Here is a 14,909-nt window from a genome sequence, read left to right as displayed (position 1 = left end):
ATAGTTCCTCCTGAGAAAGAGTTGTAACCAGATTCCCTTTTAAAATGAGTTTCCCTCCCCTTGTCCCCCAAAGGCTACATCCTGAAGCAGGAGTTTGGGGGAAGGGGAAATAAGAAGGCTTTTACTTTGCATAAGGATGGGGGACTGGGGGCAAAGTGAAGCAAAGCTCAAGGACACCATGTTAAGGGCTTAAGTAGGAGGCAACCTCAGAATTGGGAGAGTTGTGTTTTCTGCTTTTTGAAATAGACTGTCACTCTCAGGCAGCCTGTCAATGCTGAATGTTAGGACTTCTGTCTCTGCTGGAGACACGGCCTGGTGCATGTCAGCGTTTAGTGTTTGGCAGCTTTCTCAGCACTCCCTGACTCCGTTTACCTTTACTCCGCATCCCATTCTCTTACTGCCTATCTGAAGGATTGGATGGGCAGAGTATAGGTGGCGGTGGTTGGTCCTCCCCGTATGTTGTCCATTTAATTCCAGAGCACTGATTTTTCCGAAGTGTGCTCTGCCCTGGGAAAATGGACACGTGTTCCCCACAATGGGAATAACTAATTACTGTGGTGTGTTTTTTTTACAGAAAAAGTTGGTGATTCAAGGAAAGCACATTGCAATGCATTATAGCAATCCCAGGCCTAAGTTTGAAGATTGGCTTTGTAACAAGGTAAGTAGCCTGTGTTCTCCCCAAACAGGCAGAATGCCTTCAGCGTTTTGTTGTTTCTGTTTGTGTGTGTTTGTCAGAACAAGCAAACAAGTACACAATCACCAGCTTTTATCATAGGGTGATTTTTGTGCTTTGTGACTTTCTTTGGGTCATCCTGTAAACGTATGAGAGGACAGAATCCCTAGAGCACTAGAGATTTTGTTTATTAAGATCCAGGGTTGAAGCCCAGTGTTCTCATTAAGATCTTAGGTTTGTTTCGCTTGACTGTTTCTTGAACTCTAGCGCTCTCAACTTATGGCATTTCCTTAAGTACATTCACAAAAATCCTTGTGAACCCTGCTCAGGTTATGTAAGGTCTGTTATATTCCTGTGACCAGTGCACCATGTTGAACTTGGGTGTTGCCATTGGCATTTTGAGAGTGCTCAGACTCTCTGTTCTACATGTGTCCCGTGTCCAGTAGGGAACTAGACAGTATTCCATTTACATGGTGTTTGTGTATATAGAGTGGTCCATATAGTCTTCTACAAGGAAGAACTTTGCCAGTGACTTGCTGTAAGGTTTTGGGGCGAACTGAAACTTTTCCCCCAACTTGATAAAAATGGAATTCTACCTCAAAATACATCAAGATTTGTTTTTCTTGGAAGAATTCACATAGCGAAGCATTCTAAGTTTTTAGGTTAATGCCACTTTGTCATGGATGCATGATATCCCTTTCTGCTTCTTCTATTGCTTACGGGGACTTGCCCACGCCCTGTTGCTCTAACCCACGCTATTACTAGTAAGCCTGACCTACTGTGAGAAACAATTACAGGTAAAACTTTTTTTTTTTCCAGTGCTGCCTTAACAATTTCAGGAAAAGACTAAAATGCTTCCGATGTGGAGCGGACAAATTTGGTAAGCCCAGATTCAGCTGTTTGGAATGTGCATTAAAACCTGACTAATTGGGTTGTCTGTGAACCTGAGGGAAAGCATAGCTTGGGGGGCATTTAAACGAGTAACGGGTGTTTTCCTTAAACTTTCTTAACGTAGCTTTGGTAGATGCTGCTGAGGATTAGGAGAGTGCAGAGAGTTCTTTAAGTTCTCTTATTTTCCCAAATCAAGTCTGCTTGCCTGGTTTGCATTTTGCACTTGCTTTTCGTTAGTACAGAAATCACGTCAATCCTCCACTGGCCCAGTTTTTGCATTCCACATTTATCATGTCAAAATTAATGATGTTTTACGATAGCCACAAATGTTTCTTAAAAAATTACTTCATTTACTTAAAATTAAGACCTTGGTGTTTGAATATATGTCTTTACTAAAAATACATTGATTTAATTGTTTGTCTTCAATTACTGAGTCTCCCCCTCTGTTTCCCTTCTGTTAGACTCTGAACAGGAAGTGCCCCCAGGAACCACAGAATCCGTTCAGTCTGTGGATTACTACTGTGATAGTAAGTTCGAGTATAATCTTTTGGCCTATATGTTAGAAGTTGGCCTTAGTTGGAAGTTTTTGTTCTCTTACCCTTCTTTAATGAGCAGCAGCAGCAGCTTCAGGTTGTCCTATTAAAAGATTGGTGTTCAGAATCTTCTCTGTGTGAAAGTAAAAGATACACTAGGAACCTCCCAAAATGGATATATTTGTTTGTACTTGAACCTGCTTTGAAAAACATTGGTGGTAGGAATGCATATATATCTCATTTGTCTCATTCACCCCCAGCAATCATACTTCGAAACATAGCTCCACACACTGTGGTGGATTCCATCATGACAGCGCTGTCTCCCTACGCGTCCTTAGCTGTCAATAACATTCGCCTCATAAAAGACAGACAGACTCAGCAGAACAGAGGCTTCGCATTTGTACAGCTGTCTTCTGCAATGGTGAGGTGCTCATTGAATCTTTCCTTTTAAAAGAAACTGCTTCAAGAGGCAAATGTGGTTCATCCAATTTTGATACTATGTGTAAGGCTCCTGGAGCCCAAAGTTCAAGACTACATGGTGACAGTTAGTGCTAAACTACAGGCCCATTATTTTGATAAGTGATAAAAATAGTGCATATACTGGTAGACAACTAGCAGAACGTAAGTTTGAGCCATAGTTCAATTGTTCATGCTTTGTTTTAAATTGATTTAGCATTTACTCCTTTAATAATACTGGATACTTTAATATGCTGGTGGAAAAAGGATTATTTTTTTTCCTCAAGGTTTTGTATCTACAAACAATAATGAATTGCTGTTCCTTTTTTTTTTTTTTTTAAAGCTATTTCTTTGAATGGGGTAGGTGATAGGAAGAGATTTTTAATTACATGACAAAATTGTTTTTCTTCATATTCTCCTTCAGGATGCTTCTCAGCTGCTTCAGATATTACAGAGTCTCCATCCTCCTTTGAAAATTGATGGCAAGACTATTGGGGTTGATTTTGCAAAAAGTGCCAGAAAGTGAGTGGCTTGATCTTACTTCAAACCGTTGCGTATGCACACTGGTCCAGGGATGCTTTGCTGATTGTACCTTAAGCCTGTGTCCTCTGCACTGAGACACTATCCTCCTTGGTTGCCAAGGCCAGGAGGGAGACAGTTGTCTCCTTAGAGCTTATTCCCTCCTGTCCTCAACAACCAATTGCCAGAAAACTTCAGAGAAAGACAAAGGCAGACATGACAGATGGATTGAGAATATGTGCTATGCAAACTGCTTTAGCATAGTGCAAACCCATCTGAAATCTTTCCTTCCAGAACAGCATGCTAATAGCTTCATGTATATAGCGCCTCAGTCTAGCAATGTAAATTTCCCATTTCTAGTATCATTGCTCATCCAACAGACACCTTATTAGATGGCAGGGTACAAAGTATTATAGTGATACTACAGGGACACTTGCCCACTGAGGACTTTGCCCATGGACACCCCTCCCCACTCTGAAAGGTGGCCTTGCTAACATTTGAGATCTCCCAACATAGAAGAGTGAATTGCTATTTCATGGGCCGTGTGGGGTTACTGGTTGGGAGCACACTGAGATGGACTCACATGATTGGGTCTTTGTGGTTTCAGAGACCTGGTCCTCCCAGATGGTAACCGGGTCAGCGCCTTCTCTGTGGCGAGTACAGCCATTGCTGCCGCTCAGTGGTCATCCACCCAGGTAAGATGGGGGATCTTTGTGCTCAAAGTAGTGTGGTGGTGTTGCCCAAATTCACAGAAGTGAGCGCTCCTGTGACACTTGCCTTAGGAGCTCTCCAAGGATGTTTTTAGGGAATTCTTCCTAGTTTCTTTCCTTGGCATCCACTAAGTTTGTCTGTTTCCTTCTTTTGACATTTCGTAGTCTCAGAGTGGCGAAGGAGGCAGTGTTGACTACAATTACCTGCAGCCAGGCCAAGATGGCTATGCCCAGTATGCTCAGGTAGGTGGATTTGACCAGCATCCACCTTCTGGTCTCCAGAGCATGTGTGAGAATAGCAGCTTTAACGGTGGACTTTTCTTCAGTACTCACAGGATTACCAACAGTTTTATCAGCAACAAGCTGGAGGATTGGAATCTGATGCATCTGCTGCATCAGGTAGTAAAGCTTCACCTCCCCTCTCTCTCTCGTGTAAGCAGCTGCGATTGAGGAGATGCACCTAGGTGTTCTAGCTAGACCCACTGCCATGAGTCCGTTTCCCTGCAAGCCCGGGGGGCACATTTAGGGCTGTCACCATGTGCCTGAAGAGCTGGGGAAAATTAGAATTGCTCATGTTCACCAAGAACTAATCACAACCTCTTAGAGACCATGTCATGATGAGTGTTCGTTCTTGGAATTCAACTGTTTCCCCTCTGTGTTCTTAGGAATCACGGATGCCCACGTAGGTTCAGGAGCAAAGGGAGTGTGGCCCTAGAGTCTGGTGCCCAGACTTCAATCAAAAGGGTCTCTATAAGAAGCCTTTGCTTTAGTTTTTGTTCCAGAATTATGAAAGCCTTACAGTTAAATCTTTTCTCAACCCCAGAGTAGATGTGGATTCTTTCATCCCTTTCTTCTTAGCCATTGTACACCCTTTGTGTGTCACATTCTAGTAGGATTATAGAAATGAAAATGTCATAGATCCAGGATATTTAGTGGGAGTTAGCTTATTAAGAACTGACATGTCAAAGACAGAAGGCTAGGTTGGGCATTACAGGTCAAGGTTTTTGGCTTGGTGTTCAGTGTCTTAGCTCTTTCTAACCCCTGTGTTTGTATCATAGGCACAGCGGTGACCACCACCTCAGTGGCCGTGGTGTCCCAGAGTCCCCAGCTGTATAATCAGACCTCCAATCCGCCTGGCTCTCCGGTAATCCTGTTGTCCTAAATACAGAATTGGTGACTGTCGGGAAAACTTGGTTTTGCTGTACAAGTATCTTTTCCTGCTCTACGAGGCAGGATTGAATAATACACATTCCAACCTTACCTCTCTTATGTCTGATAGTATTAGATAATAAAGTTTGTGTATATATTTTGAATGTAAGTTTCCAAACAGTGTATTTACACTTTCTGCATGCTTCGACTTGACCTTTAGGAGGAAAGTTGTTGGCATGTGTTTGGCTCAAGGGTTGCCTTAGATCGCTGCTGCAGTGTGTGTCAGGGGAGCCCTTCCTCCGGATGACTGCAGTGATTTAGTTCTCTTAAGAGGCTGTACAGTTGAAATTATATTGAAGCTGCTGTTCTTTGCAGACTGAGGAAGCACAGCCTAGCACTAGCACAAGTACACAGGCCCCTGCCGCTTCCCCCACTGGTGTAGTTCCTGGTACCAAATATGGTAAGCCAAACCTCATGGGGCTATTGACAGTTGGAAGGTCCTAGTTATTGCCTTTGTTTCATAAGAGTTCCTTTCCTTTTGTGGGTGTCAGAGGGACACTTGGGGATCTGAGAGAAGAAGACCATTAAGACCTGTTGCATCTCGGCAGCTTAGACTTTGAATGCAGCTAGTTTCTTACATGGGATAACTGTATGCTGGGTTTTGCTTTTGCAGCAGTGCCTGACACATCCACTTACCAGTATGATGACTCGTCAGGATATTACTATGATCCAACAACAGGGCTGTACTATGACCCCAACTCGCAGGTAACGACTGTTTTCCTCCTCGGTCCCACTGGAAATGTCTTAGTTTCACTTAGTCCATGTATGAGTCATGAAATGAAACATCCCCTGCATAAAGGGTCCAGTGACCCAGATTACTTTTAACTTCTTCAAAACTATCAAGATACAATTTTTATTTTAGGATTTAAATTTTTAATTTATGGGTTAAAAAAACTGTTTTGAGGTATAATGTGCATACAGAAAAATTCACAAAACTGAAGTGTGCAGTCCCTTGAATACACATTCATACACATTCATACACATTCCCAGTTCACTGCAAGTTCCCTCACGGCCCTTTGCCGGTCGGGTCAGTACCCACCCACCTTCAGTAACCACTGTTCTGACTTCTGTTGCCATGGACTATTTTGTCAAATTAAAATTTATAGGTGACTTAACCTTTCTGGGAAGACCTAGGTAGAAGTTTTCAATTATGATTTTTCTTCTGTATGTTCTTTTTTTTTAATTGAGATAAAATTCACACAACATAAAATTAACCATTTTAACCATTTAGAGTATATAATTCAGTGTTTTTTTCCTAGTACATTCACAGTATTGTGCAACCACCACTACTGTCTATTCCAGACCGTTGTCATCATCCCAAAAAGAATCCCTGTGCCCAGTAAGCAATCACTCCCTAGTGCCCCCTCACCCCAGCGACCACGGTCTGCTTTCTGTCCCTATGGCTTTGTCTATTGTAGATGTTTCAGATAAATGCAGTCAGATAATGTGTGACCTTTTGTATCTAGCTGCTTTTACTTTGCACACCCCTGTGTATTCTTGAGAGTGGAAATTAGCAGATATGTGAAGTGATGTTTTTTTGGTGGTATATATAATTTGTAAAGAGAAAAATCAACTTTAACAGTCCATAAATAAACAACTATTTATGACCAGGAACTGTATCTATAGAATAATAATAAGTTCTTTTAACAGGAACTTTGCATTGAGAGCTTGTGGTTTCTGAGAGTTAGGTGTGAAGCTGTGTGGGACCTGCCTGAACCTCTGCATGGTTCTTTCACTTCTCTCGTTTGACAAACAAGAGCGCTGCCTTTCCCAGGAGTTCTTGGTGGCCACAGACATTGTGACTCCTATGTCTGTGACCCACAGACCTTCCCCAGAAGAGACATGACAGTCTTCTGGGTCCCTGTTGAGCGTGTAGAGTGAGCGACTAGAGACTAAAGAGAACAGACAGGTGTTCCTATCTGCTGTGGCAGCTCTTCCCACAGACTTCAGATAAGGTTCCTTCACCTGTTACCTCCATCCAGGCTCCTGAGCTTCGGGTAGTAGTGTTTTACAGCCCTGTGTTTGCTTGCCTCAGTGTGCAGAGGGTTCTGTATGGTTGAACCTGATGGTGAGCTGTTACCTGGTTGTCATGTGCAAGTAAAAGCTCCTGAACCACCTGCTTCATATAAATGGTCTATGGAAAGCAGTTCTTTGGGTGCCCTTCAGGCCCAGGGATTAGATTAATGGGAACTAAACTCCTGAGAAGAAACCATATTGTACTTTTGCCCAGGAAGTTTCACACCTTCGCTTGGCAGGTTCATCATCCTCACCTACACCCAGCTGTACAGCCCCTCTAGGCGGGAAGTGTGGCTGGCCATAGCATGTTTTATGTTTGTATGTTTGGGTTTTTTGACAAAACAACTTTGATGTGCCTTTCTGACAAAATAGTCCTTTAAGTTAAGGGTTTGACATAGCAGAAAGTCTGCATTAATTGTATTTTTTTCCCCAGTATTACTACAATTCCTTAACTCAGCAGTACCTTTACTGGGATGGAGAGAAGGAGACCTATGTGCCGGCCGCAGAGTCTAGCTCCCACCAGCAGACGGGCCTGCCTCCTGCAAAAGAAGGGAAGGAAAAGAAGGAGAAACCCAAGAGCAAAACAGCCCAGCAGGTAAGAACATGACCCAGCCAGGGACCTACACTTCTCTCTGGAATATTGGGCTTAACTTTCTGTTTTGTTGCTTGTGGCATGTACATCAGCTTTATTTGGATTCTTAAAAACTGGGTCACACATCTTATTTATGTTAAATTCGTAGAGCATTTTGCAGTTTTTTAGTGTTTCCATACATTATCTGTCCGTTGGTTTCCTACATACTTGTGGGGTGGGAGGGCAGGTTGAATGCTGGGAGACTCACAGGCTTTCGAGCAGTGTTCATTAATGACTTGGATTGTATGTAGTATCATCTCATGGTGATGTTTCCAGGTGGAAGTAAGGGCAAAAGGGGTTTTGTTACAGAGCATGTGGTTCAGATAAGACCGTTATGGCTTATTGTCATGGCAGAAGAGACTAAAGTGTTTTCGAAGATTCACTACCTAAATGTTTTTTTGTGATGGTGGTTTTGACATTAGATCGCCAAAGACATGGAACGCTGGGCTAAGAGTTTAAACAAGCAGAAAGAAAACTTTAAAAACAGCTTTCAGCCTGTCAATTCCTTGAGAGAAGAAGAAAGGAGAGAATCTGCTGCAGCAGATGCTGGCTTTGCTCTCTTTGAGAAGAAGGTAACAGCAGCAGGAATGGCCATACTTTATAATGGGAATTGAAGTAAAACGTGAGGCTTACTTGTTCTCTGTTTCCCAGGGGGCCTTAGCTGAAAGGCAGCAGCTCATCCCTGAATTGGTGCGAAATGGAGACGAGGACAATCCCCTCAAAGTAAGGAAGTACCACCGGTGTTTTAAAGACATTTTCTGTGGTTTGTGTCTCACTCTGAATCTCAGCTGCATCTGGGGTAATGTGATTTCTACTTAAAACTGGATTCATGGTCACTGTCAGTGGGTGTTTGGAGCAGCCCCTGCACATACAGCCCATGTTCAGGGCTTTGTTTTTCCTGAGTGCGAGCAGGTGAGATGGAGCAGTGAATGAGGCCTGAATTCCTCAGCTCTGTTAATTGAGTTTACTGCATTTGTAAATAGAGAGTTTCAGTGGTCTGGAAAGAGAAAATTAAGAAAAAAAGGGCGGCCATGTGGCTCAGTTGGTTAGAGCGCGAGCTGTCAAGGTTGCCGGTCCAGTTTCCACATGGGATAGTGGGCTGTGCCCCCTGCAACTAAAGATTGAAAACGGCCACTGGACTTGGAGCTGAGCTGCGCCCTCCACAACTAGATTGAAGGACAACAATTTGGAGCTGGTGGGCCCTGGAGAAACACTGTTCCCCAATATTCCCCAATAAAATTTATTTAAAAAGAAAAGAAAAATAGTATTTTACTTGATAGATAACTGGTCTGTGTGGGCTATTGCTCTGTCTGTTGTATTTGGGGTTTTCCTATACGGTCAGTAGTTTGAAAACAGCCATCCAGGGAGCCGTCTTGGGCCCCAAGCGGGTTGGTACCAGGGAGGCTGTCAGGCCCAGCACTCGAGGACCCAGCAGCTCCATATGGCTGGATGGAGTGCCATTGACTTCTAAAGTGTGGCGCAGAGCAATGCCAGTTCTCCCATATCTTGGATTATGCTTTGCTTTATCCAGCTACATAGCCACTGCTCTTCTGTGGTACATTTTCCGCTGACTGCCCTCCTTTTGTCCCCAGAGGGGTCTGGTTGCTGCTTACAGCGGTGACAGTGACAATGAAGAGGAGCTGGTGGAGAGACTTGAGAGTGAGGAAGAGAAGCTGGCCGACTGGAAGAAGATGGCCTGCCTGCTGTGCCGGCGCCAGTTCCCAAACAGAGACGCCCTGGTCAGGCACCAGCAGCTCTCAGACCTGCACAAGGTGCTGTGCTTCTCTGAGCTGGTCTGAGGTGGGGAGGGGAGGCCAGGGGCTAAGACGACGAGAGAGTCCTGACAGCAGTGAAAGTTCAGTAAATACCTGTGGTGGAAGATTGCCTTTTAGAAGGCTCTTCCTGATTACACGGCCTACCTCACACATGGCAGGTTCCATTTCAGACCACTGCAGGAAAGTGAGTTGTAATCTTTTGGCTGGTGGTGGGTCTTGCCTTCAAATTGTGGGGGGGAGGGGGAATGTGGAGTGCAGTAAAGCGAAGCACAGTGAAATGAGGTATGCCTACAGTCTGCTCCTAAGTATAGGGTAAAAGGGAGCATGGAGGCTCCATGCACACCAGGCTCTGGTTTTTCTGTGTAGTGGGTTGAATTGGGCTTTGACTCTGAGGTTGGTAGATATTGATAACGGTCAGATGTTTCAAGTAGGAGCTCGGAATTCTTACTGTGTCTAAAATCTTTTGTATAGCAAAACATGGATATCTACCGGCGATCTAGGCTGAGCGAACAGGAGCTGGAAGCCTTGGAGCTGAGGGAGAGAGAGGTGAGTGACGGGCGGTGTGCCACTAGAAAGAGTATCTTGGGGTCTCTGCCTTTAGCTTTTATTTGTAGCACTTAGTTCCACTTTTCACCTGGCCACTGTGGCTCGTGTAGGCAGAGCCAGGCTATATGTGCTCTGTGAACCCTGAAGTATCCCTCTATGAGGGTGCACAGACAGAAGCCACCCTGAAGGCTGCTCCCAAGTCCTGAATACCTGCCGGCGAAGGACACTGGATTTGAGGAAGGAGAGAGGGATCTCTGGGCCCTACCAGGAAAGCCCTCATGGGTGGTGAGGGAGGCTTCAGATTAGGCTCAGGGGAGAGCAGCGCATCAGACAGTTGCAAGTGCCCGAGGAGGCAACATTGGGCGGGGCAGGGCGGGGCTCGCGGTAACGGGCAGTGGTTTGGTAGGTAGTGAGGCAGGTTGAGGACCAGCCAGGCAGGGGTTTCAATGCGAATAGGAGCCTGTGGGTTAGAAATGAACCAGTGGGCAAGTTACTTCCTACCCCAAGTAATTCTGAGGTATCTGAAGTTAAGGCTTTTGTTTTCCTGTTTTTTCCACTGTTTATGGTACCTGCTCCCCAGGGAGTGCTCGTAGTTCCCTGGAAGCCACCTTGGCACTATCTGTCCATGGAGATGGGCCTGTCCGAATGCCGAGGGCAAATGGCAGCTCCGCCCTCTTCTTCCTCTAGGACCTTGGCTGGCTGGTTGAGTTGTCTGACGAGGGGTGGCTGGTTAAATAAAACTGCTTGTTGGAGACAGTTCTGCCCCAGGTCCACACAGTCCACCTCCCAACCTGCCGTCTTAGATATGACTGAGTGCAGTGGGCAGCCGGGACATACAGTGTCTCAGACCACGCAAGGCCACGCTCCAGACTGAGAAAATACTTGAGGTCCTCGAGTGTGGCTGCGCTAGGCTGTTACAGATTGAAGTCTGGATATCTCTAGCAGTGTTTATTCTCCTGTGTAGATGAAATACCGAGATCGAGCCGCAGAGAGACGGGAGAAGTACGGCATTCCAGAACCTCCAGAGCCCAAGCGCAAGAAGCAGTTTGATGCTGGCACTGTGTATGTGTTGTGCGCATTTCCCACTTCATTAGCTGGGCTTGGGCTGTTTTAAGTAACTCTGTGTTTGCCACCGGCAGGAATTATGAGCAGCCCACCAAAGATGGCATCGACCACAGTAACATTGGCAACAAGATGCTGCAGGCCATGGGTTGGCGGGAAGGCTCGGGTTTGGGAAGAAAGTGTCAAGGCATCACAGCCCCCATAGAGGTAAGCGGTGGGATTGGGCTTCCGTGGCGGGATGAGAGCGATGCGCCCAGGGGGACTTGCCGACCCAAGGACAGTGTATTTCACACAGAAGGGTGGTCTCCTGAGTCACGTCATCACCAAGTGGGAGTCCTGTTTCCTGAGGCCTCTCTTCATCCTCCTTTCAAGATATCAGTTGGGAGGAGTGGTGCAACCCCCTGCTTGATTTTTCTGGTCTTTTGATATCTTTGGGTAAAGCCTATTTTCTCCTGAGGACTGTGTATTTCTACATCCTTTGTTATAAACAAACCCTTAACTAACCCCAACTCAGACTCATGTAGCTTCAATTGGATGTTTAAAAGGTACTGTACTTTCATCTCTTTCTAAGTGATTTTGGTTATGTATAAAACAGATTATAATTTAGTAGGATTTTTGTCTGTGGTAAGAAATCGTTTAGTTGGTCAGAGCCCAGATTGAGACAGAATCCAGGATTGGAGGCCCCCATCCGTCTCGTCCGGCCTTAGACAAGAGCACTGCCAGTCATTGGCTCCCTCCCGCCTGGCAGGCAGCGCCGTTAGCTCAGACTTACAGACTGTTCATCCTGTGCAAGCGAGTTCTGCTGACACCAGGCTGTCCTGCTGTGATGTGTGCTCGTAATTACCAGGCCTGCTTGGGGCCCTTTCTAGAAAGGCATGGATGCTTGCTCAGCAGACATTGGGCGGTGGGGGCCGGGGGATGTGTCTCTGTCTGCCTGTCGTGCTTGGCCCGTTTTATTCCTTCAGACCTTAAACCTGCTCTAGGTCTCCAGTTCAGAAATCCGTGTCTTCAGAGCAAACTTCCGCTCTCCTGTCTCCTAGTGGGTGGTCCTGCTCCATGGGGAATGGGCTGGATGAGAGGGAGTGGGAGCAATCCATAGCCTACCTGCTAGCTGCTGACAGCAGTTTTGTTCCCCCAGGCTCAAGTCCGGCTAAAAGGAGCTGGCCTCGGAGCCAAAGGCAGCGCATATGGCCTGTCAGGTGCGGATTCCTACAAAGATGCGGTCCGGAAGGCCATGTTTGCCCGGTTCACTGAGATGGAGTGAGCACAAGGAATGGTCCGTCTCCTGAATTCTTGCCACCTGTCTCTTTAAGGGCATGCCTCGTGCTGTTAATAGTTCTTAGGGTGAACCACTTCATTCTACAAGGTTCTCCCACTTCAAGGAGTTCCCCTCATATGGCTTGTCAGGTGCATGGCCTTCCTGCCAGAGAGGGCTTGTGAGCTGGCCGAGGGGACAGTGGGTCTTTTATACTGAATGTGTACATACTGTAATGTAGTGTGTTTTACATGTGTAGCCTACGTAGTGGTCCATCAGCCCCTCGCATTCTTAGGGGGGTTGAAGATGCCCTAGGTGGTTTATGACACCAAAGCCGCCTGTAATTTGTTGTCGTGCTGTCTTTTCTTGGCAAAAGCCTTGTGTATATTTGTATATTACACATTTGTACAGAATTTTGGAAGATTTTCAGTCTAGTGGCCAAATCTGGCTCCTTTACAAAAGAAATAACTTGGAAAATGAGTGTCTGTGTCTTTTTATTCTTGGGTGACGGGGGGTGGGGGGTGGGTAATGCATTTGTGAGCCAGTCAAGCTTGGTTATAAAATAACTGTTAAAGTTGCTTCTAAGGTAGTATTTTGTAGTATTTTCCATGCCCTGATCATATTCAGATTTTTAAGTTCAAGAGTTTGTTAACATGTTTTAAAACTTCATGAAAACACAATCACTGAGTCAGCTTTTCCATTTTCAGTTTCTAAAGACCAAAGAGCGTGAGCACTTACTGTGCTTCCTCAGTTTTCCCAGAGTATTCCAGATGTGCAGGGGTGGGGCCCGTAGTTCTGCAGGCCATGATACAGGTGACACCTGGTCCACCCCCTGCTGTCGAGACACCTAGGCGGCCATCTTCCCATGCAGAGCTCCACTTGTCACCTGAGCTGCTGAGGAGAGGTGCTCAGGGACGTTGCAGCATTTTCCATTCCAAATGTCTTCCCATCCTTGTCATTTTGGCCAGCAGGACCATGTTTGACAAGGGTAAGAAGTGTGCCTCGTGCCTGGCTCTGAATCTGCTGCCAGGACGAGAGGAGGTGGTGATGGGACACCCACGCTGGCAGTCTGGCTGAACTGAGTGCTTACGCTCCACTTCGGGCCTGTAGTCAAGGAGGGGGAGACTTGTCCTTAAAGCTGGGACTCCATAGCTACTGTGGATGGTCACATTTGTCTACTGTCAGGCAGGCATGGTCCTTATAAAATGAGGATGAAAAGTGCTCAGGAGGGGTTTTCACACGATGGGCCCTCACCTCAGCTCCCCAAGGGGTGTCTGGGAGAGATTGTGCCCAGCTTCAGCAGGTAGGTAAGCAAATGGAGAAGCACGGGCTTCTGTGCAGTCAGGCTTGGGAACCTCATAAATGCGGCTCCAGCCTCCAGATCCCCATCTTCCAGGTCAGCCCCACTTCCCGCACCTCTGCAGCATCATGGAGGTAGGTGCTCTTTGCACCTGGGCAGTCAAGCAGCCTCATTAGGCGCATCTAATGCCAGCCTGGAAGGCTCTTCCACGTGTGAGCACACACGGGATCGGGAAGCTCCTAATTACATGCACCCCGCTCATCAGGCTGAGTAGAAGCTTCCTCCCTGGGGAGCCACAGCTGAGCCCTGGCGGGGGACTCAGGCCTGCAGCCATCTTGAACCTCAAATTGACTTCCCCACACCAGGGTGGGCACTTGAATCAGGCCTGTACTGTCTGGTGCTGACGTCTGCTCAAAGCTCCCGTGAAGACTGTTCTGGACCACAGCATCAGCTGTCAGCACCAGCATGGACTTGCCTATAAACATGAAGTTAGTGTCTGTTCTTAATGCTCTGAGCCAGCCCCTTAGAAAAGCTGGAGGCTTCTGCTTCTAGCCTGCTCCACTGCTACACCTGTTACCGAAATACCTAGCCAGGTGACCTGAGCCTTCATTTTGCATCTGACCCCATGGCCCCATTTCTTGAGGCTGTACCTTGACCCGGATCTCTCGTGTGAGACCATATTTGGGAGATCCTGCTGGTCTGAACGGCTCATTCCCTGAGGATCTAAGGCTAAAGCTCCAAGGGCCCAGCCGTCCCCTCACCAGCCCAGCAGGGTCTGCTCCAACCCCAAGCCCAGGGATAAGCATGCTGTGTTCTTTCATGTCCTGCCCTGCCCTGCCCCAACGGGGTCTCTATTCCTCCAAACATCAACGCCTGACAGGGGGTGTGGCAAGAGCAGTGCACACTTCCCAACCAGGGGAACCCCAATTCTGAATTTGGAAGGATCTCTTTCTGAACTACAGGGAGCCTCCAGGGATCCCAAGTCCAGCCTGCCCTTGGCTGGGACAGCTGCTGCAAAGTTCAGGGCTTTGAGGGCCGTCCAGGAGCAGCTGTCATGGCCATGCATCAAACGAGTTTCAAAGGCCAGATGAGCAGCCAGGCCTGAGCTAAGCTCCCCAGGCATGCAGAGACCTCCCCCCCAGACTTGGCTGAGGGGGTCTCAAGGGCACCCAGAGCTCAGCCAGCAGCCATCCTAGTTCCCGAGGGACGAATGCCCTCAGAGACAGGTGGGGTGTGGGGGGAAGATTGCCCTGGAGACTGGACCCTGGAGAAGGGGACTGTGCTGGTGGTGGCCACCAGGTGGCAGCACTCCATCATCTATCGGACAAGACTT

General features: G+C 46.9%; 1 protein-coding gene across 1 annotated transcript in view; it reads left to right on the top strand.

Moving 5' to 3' along the window:
• RBM5 (RNA binding motif protein 5) overlaps positions 1-12,756 on the top strand; it is a 23,185-nt gene extending 10,429 nt beyond the window's left edge. The window contains exons 7-25 of the mRNA XM_033132063.1: positions 575-658; positions 1,493-1,553; positions 2,026-2,091; positions 2,358-2,518; positions 2,978-3,075; positions 3,680-3,767; positions 3,948-4,025; positions 4,109-4,181; positions 4,841-4,926; positions 5,307-5,391; positions 5,605-5,696; positions 7,441-7,602; positions 8,061-8,210; positions 8,290-8,361; positions 9,231-9,410; positions 9,885-9,959; positions 10,924-11,021; positions 11,099-11,228; positions 12,160-12,756. Of these exons, the coding sequence (XP_032987954.1) occupies positions 575-658; positions 1,493-1,553; positions 2,026-2,091; positions 2,358-2,518; positions 2,978-3,075; positions 3,680-3,767; positions 3,948-4,025; positions 4,109-4,181; positions 4,841-4,926; positions 5,307-5,391; positions 5,605-5,696; positions 7,441-7,602; positions 8,061-8,210; positions 8,290-8,361; positions 9,231-9,410; positions 9,885-9,959; positions 10,924-11,021; positions 11,099-11,228; positions 12,160-12,285 (1,965 nt within the window). The 3' untranslated portion in view covers positions 12,286-12,756. The remainder of the gene's footprint in view (positions 1-574; positions 659-1,492; positions 1,554-2,025; positions 2,092-2,357; positions 2,519-2,977; positions 3,076-3,679; positions 3,768-3,947; positions 4,026-4,108; positions 4,182-4,840; positions 4,927-5,306; positions 5,392-5,604; positions 5,697-7,440; positions 7,603-8,060; positions 8,211-8,289; positions 8,362-9,230; positions 9,411-9,884; positions 9,960-10,923; positions 11,022-11,098; positions 11,229-12,159) is intronic.
• Positions 12,757-14,909: the final 2,153 nt, after the last annotated feature.

This window comes from Rhinolophus ferrumequinum, chromosome 17, assembly GCF_004115265.2.
Source record: "Rhinolophus ferrumequinum isolate MPI-CBG mRhiFer1 chromosome 17, mRhiFer1_v1.p, whole genome shotgun sequence".
In the NCBI taxonomy this organism is placed as follows: domain Eukaryota; kingdom Metazoa; phylum Chordata; class Mammalia; order Chiroptera; family Rhinolophidae; genus Rhinolophus; species Rhinolophus ferrumequinum.
The sequence above is the reverse complement of the archived record's forward strand: the minus strand, read 5'-3'. Positions and strand labels throughout refer to the sequence as shown.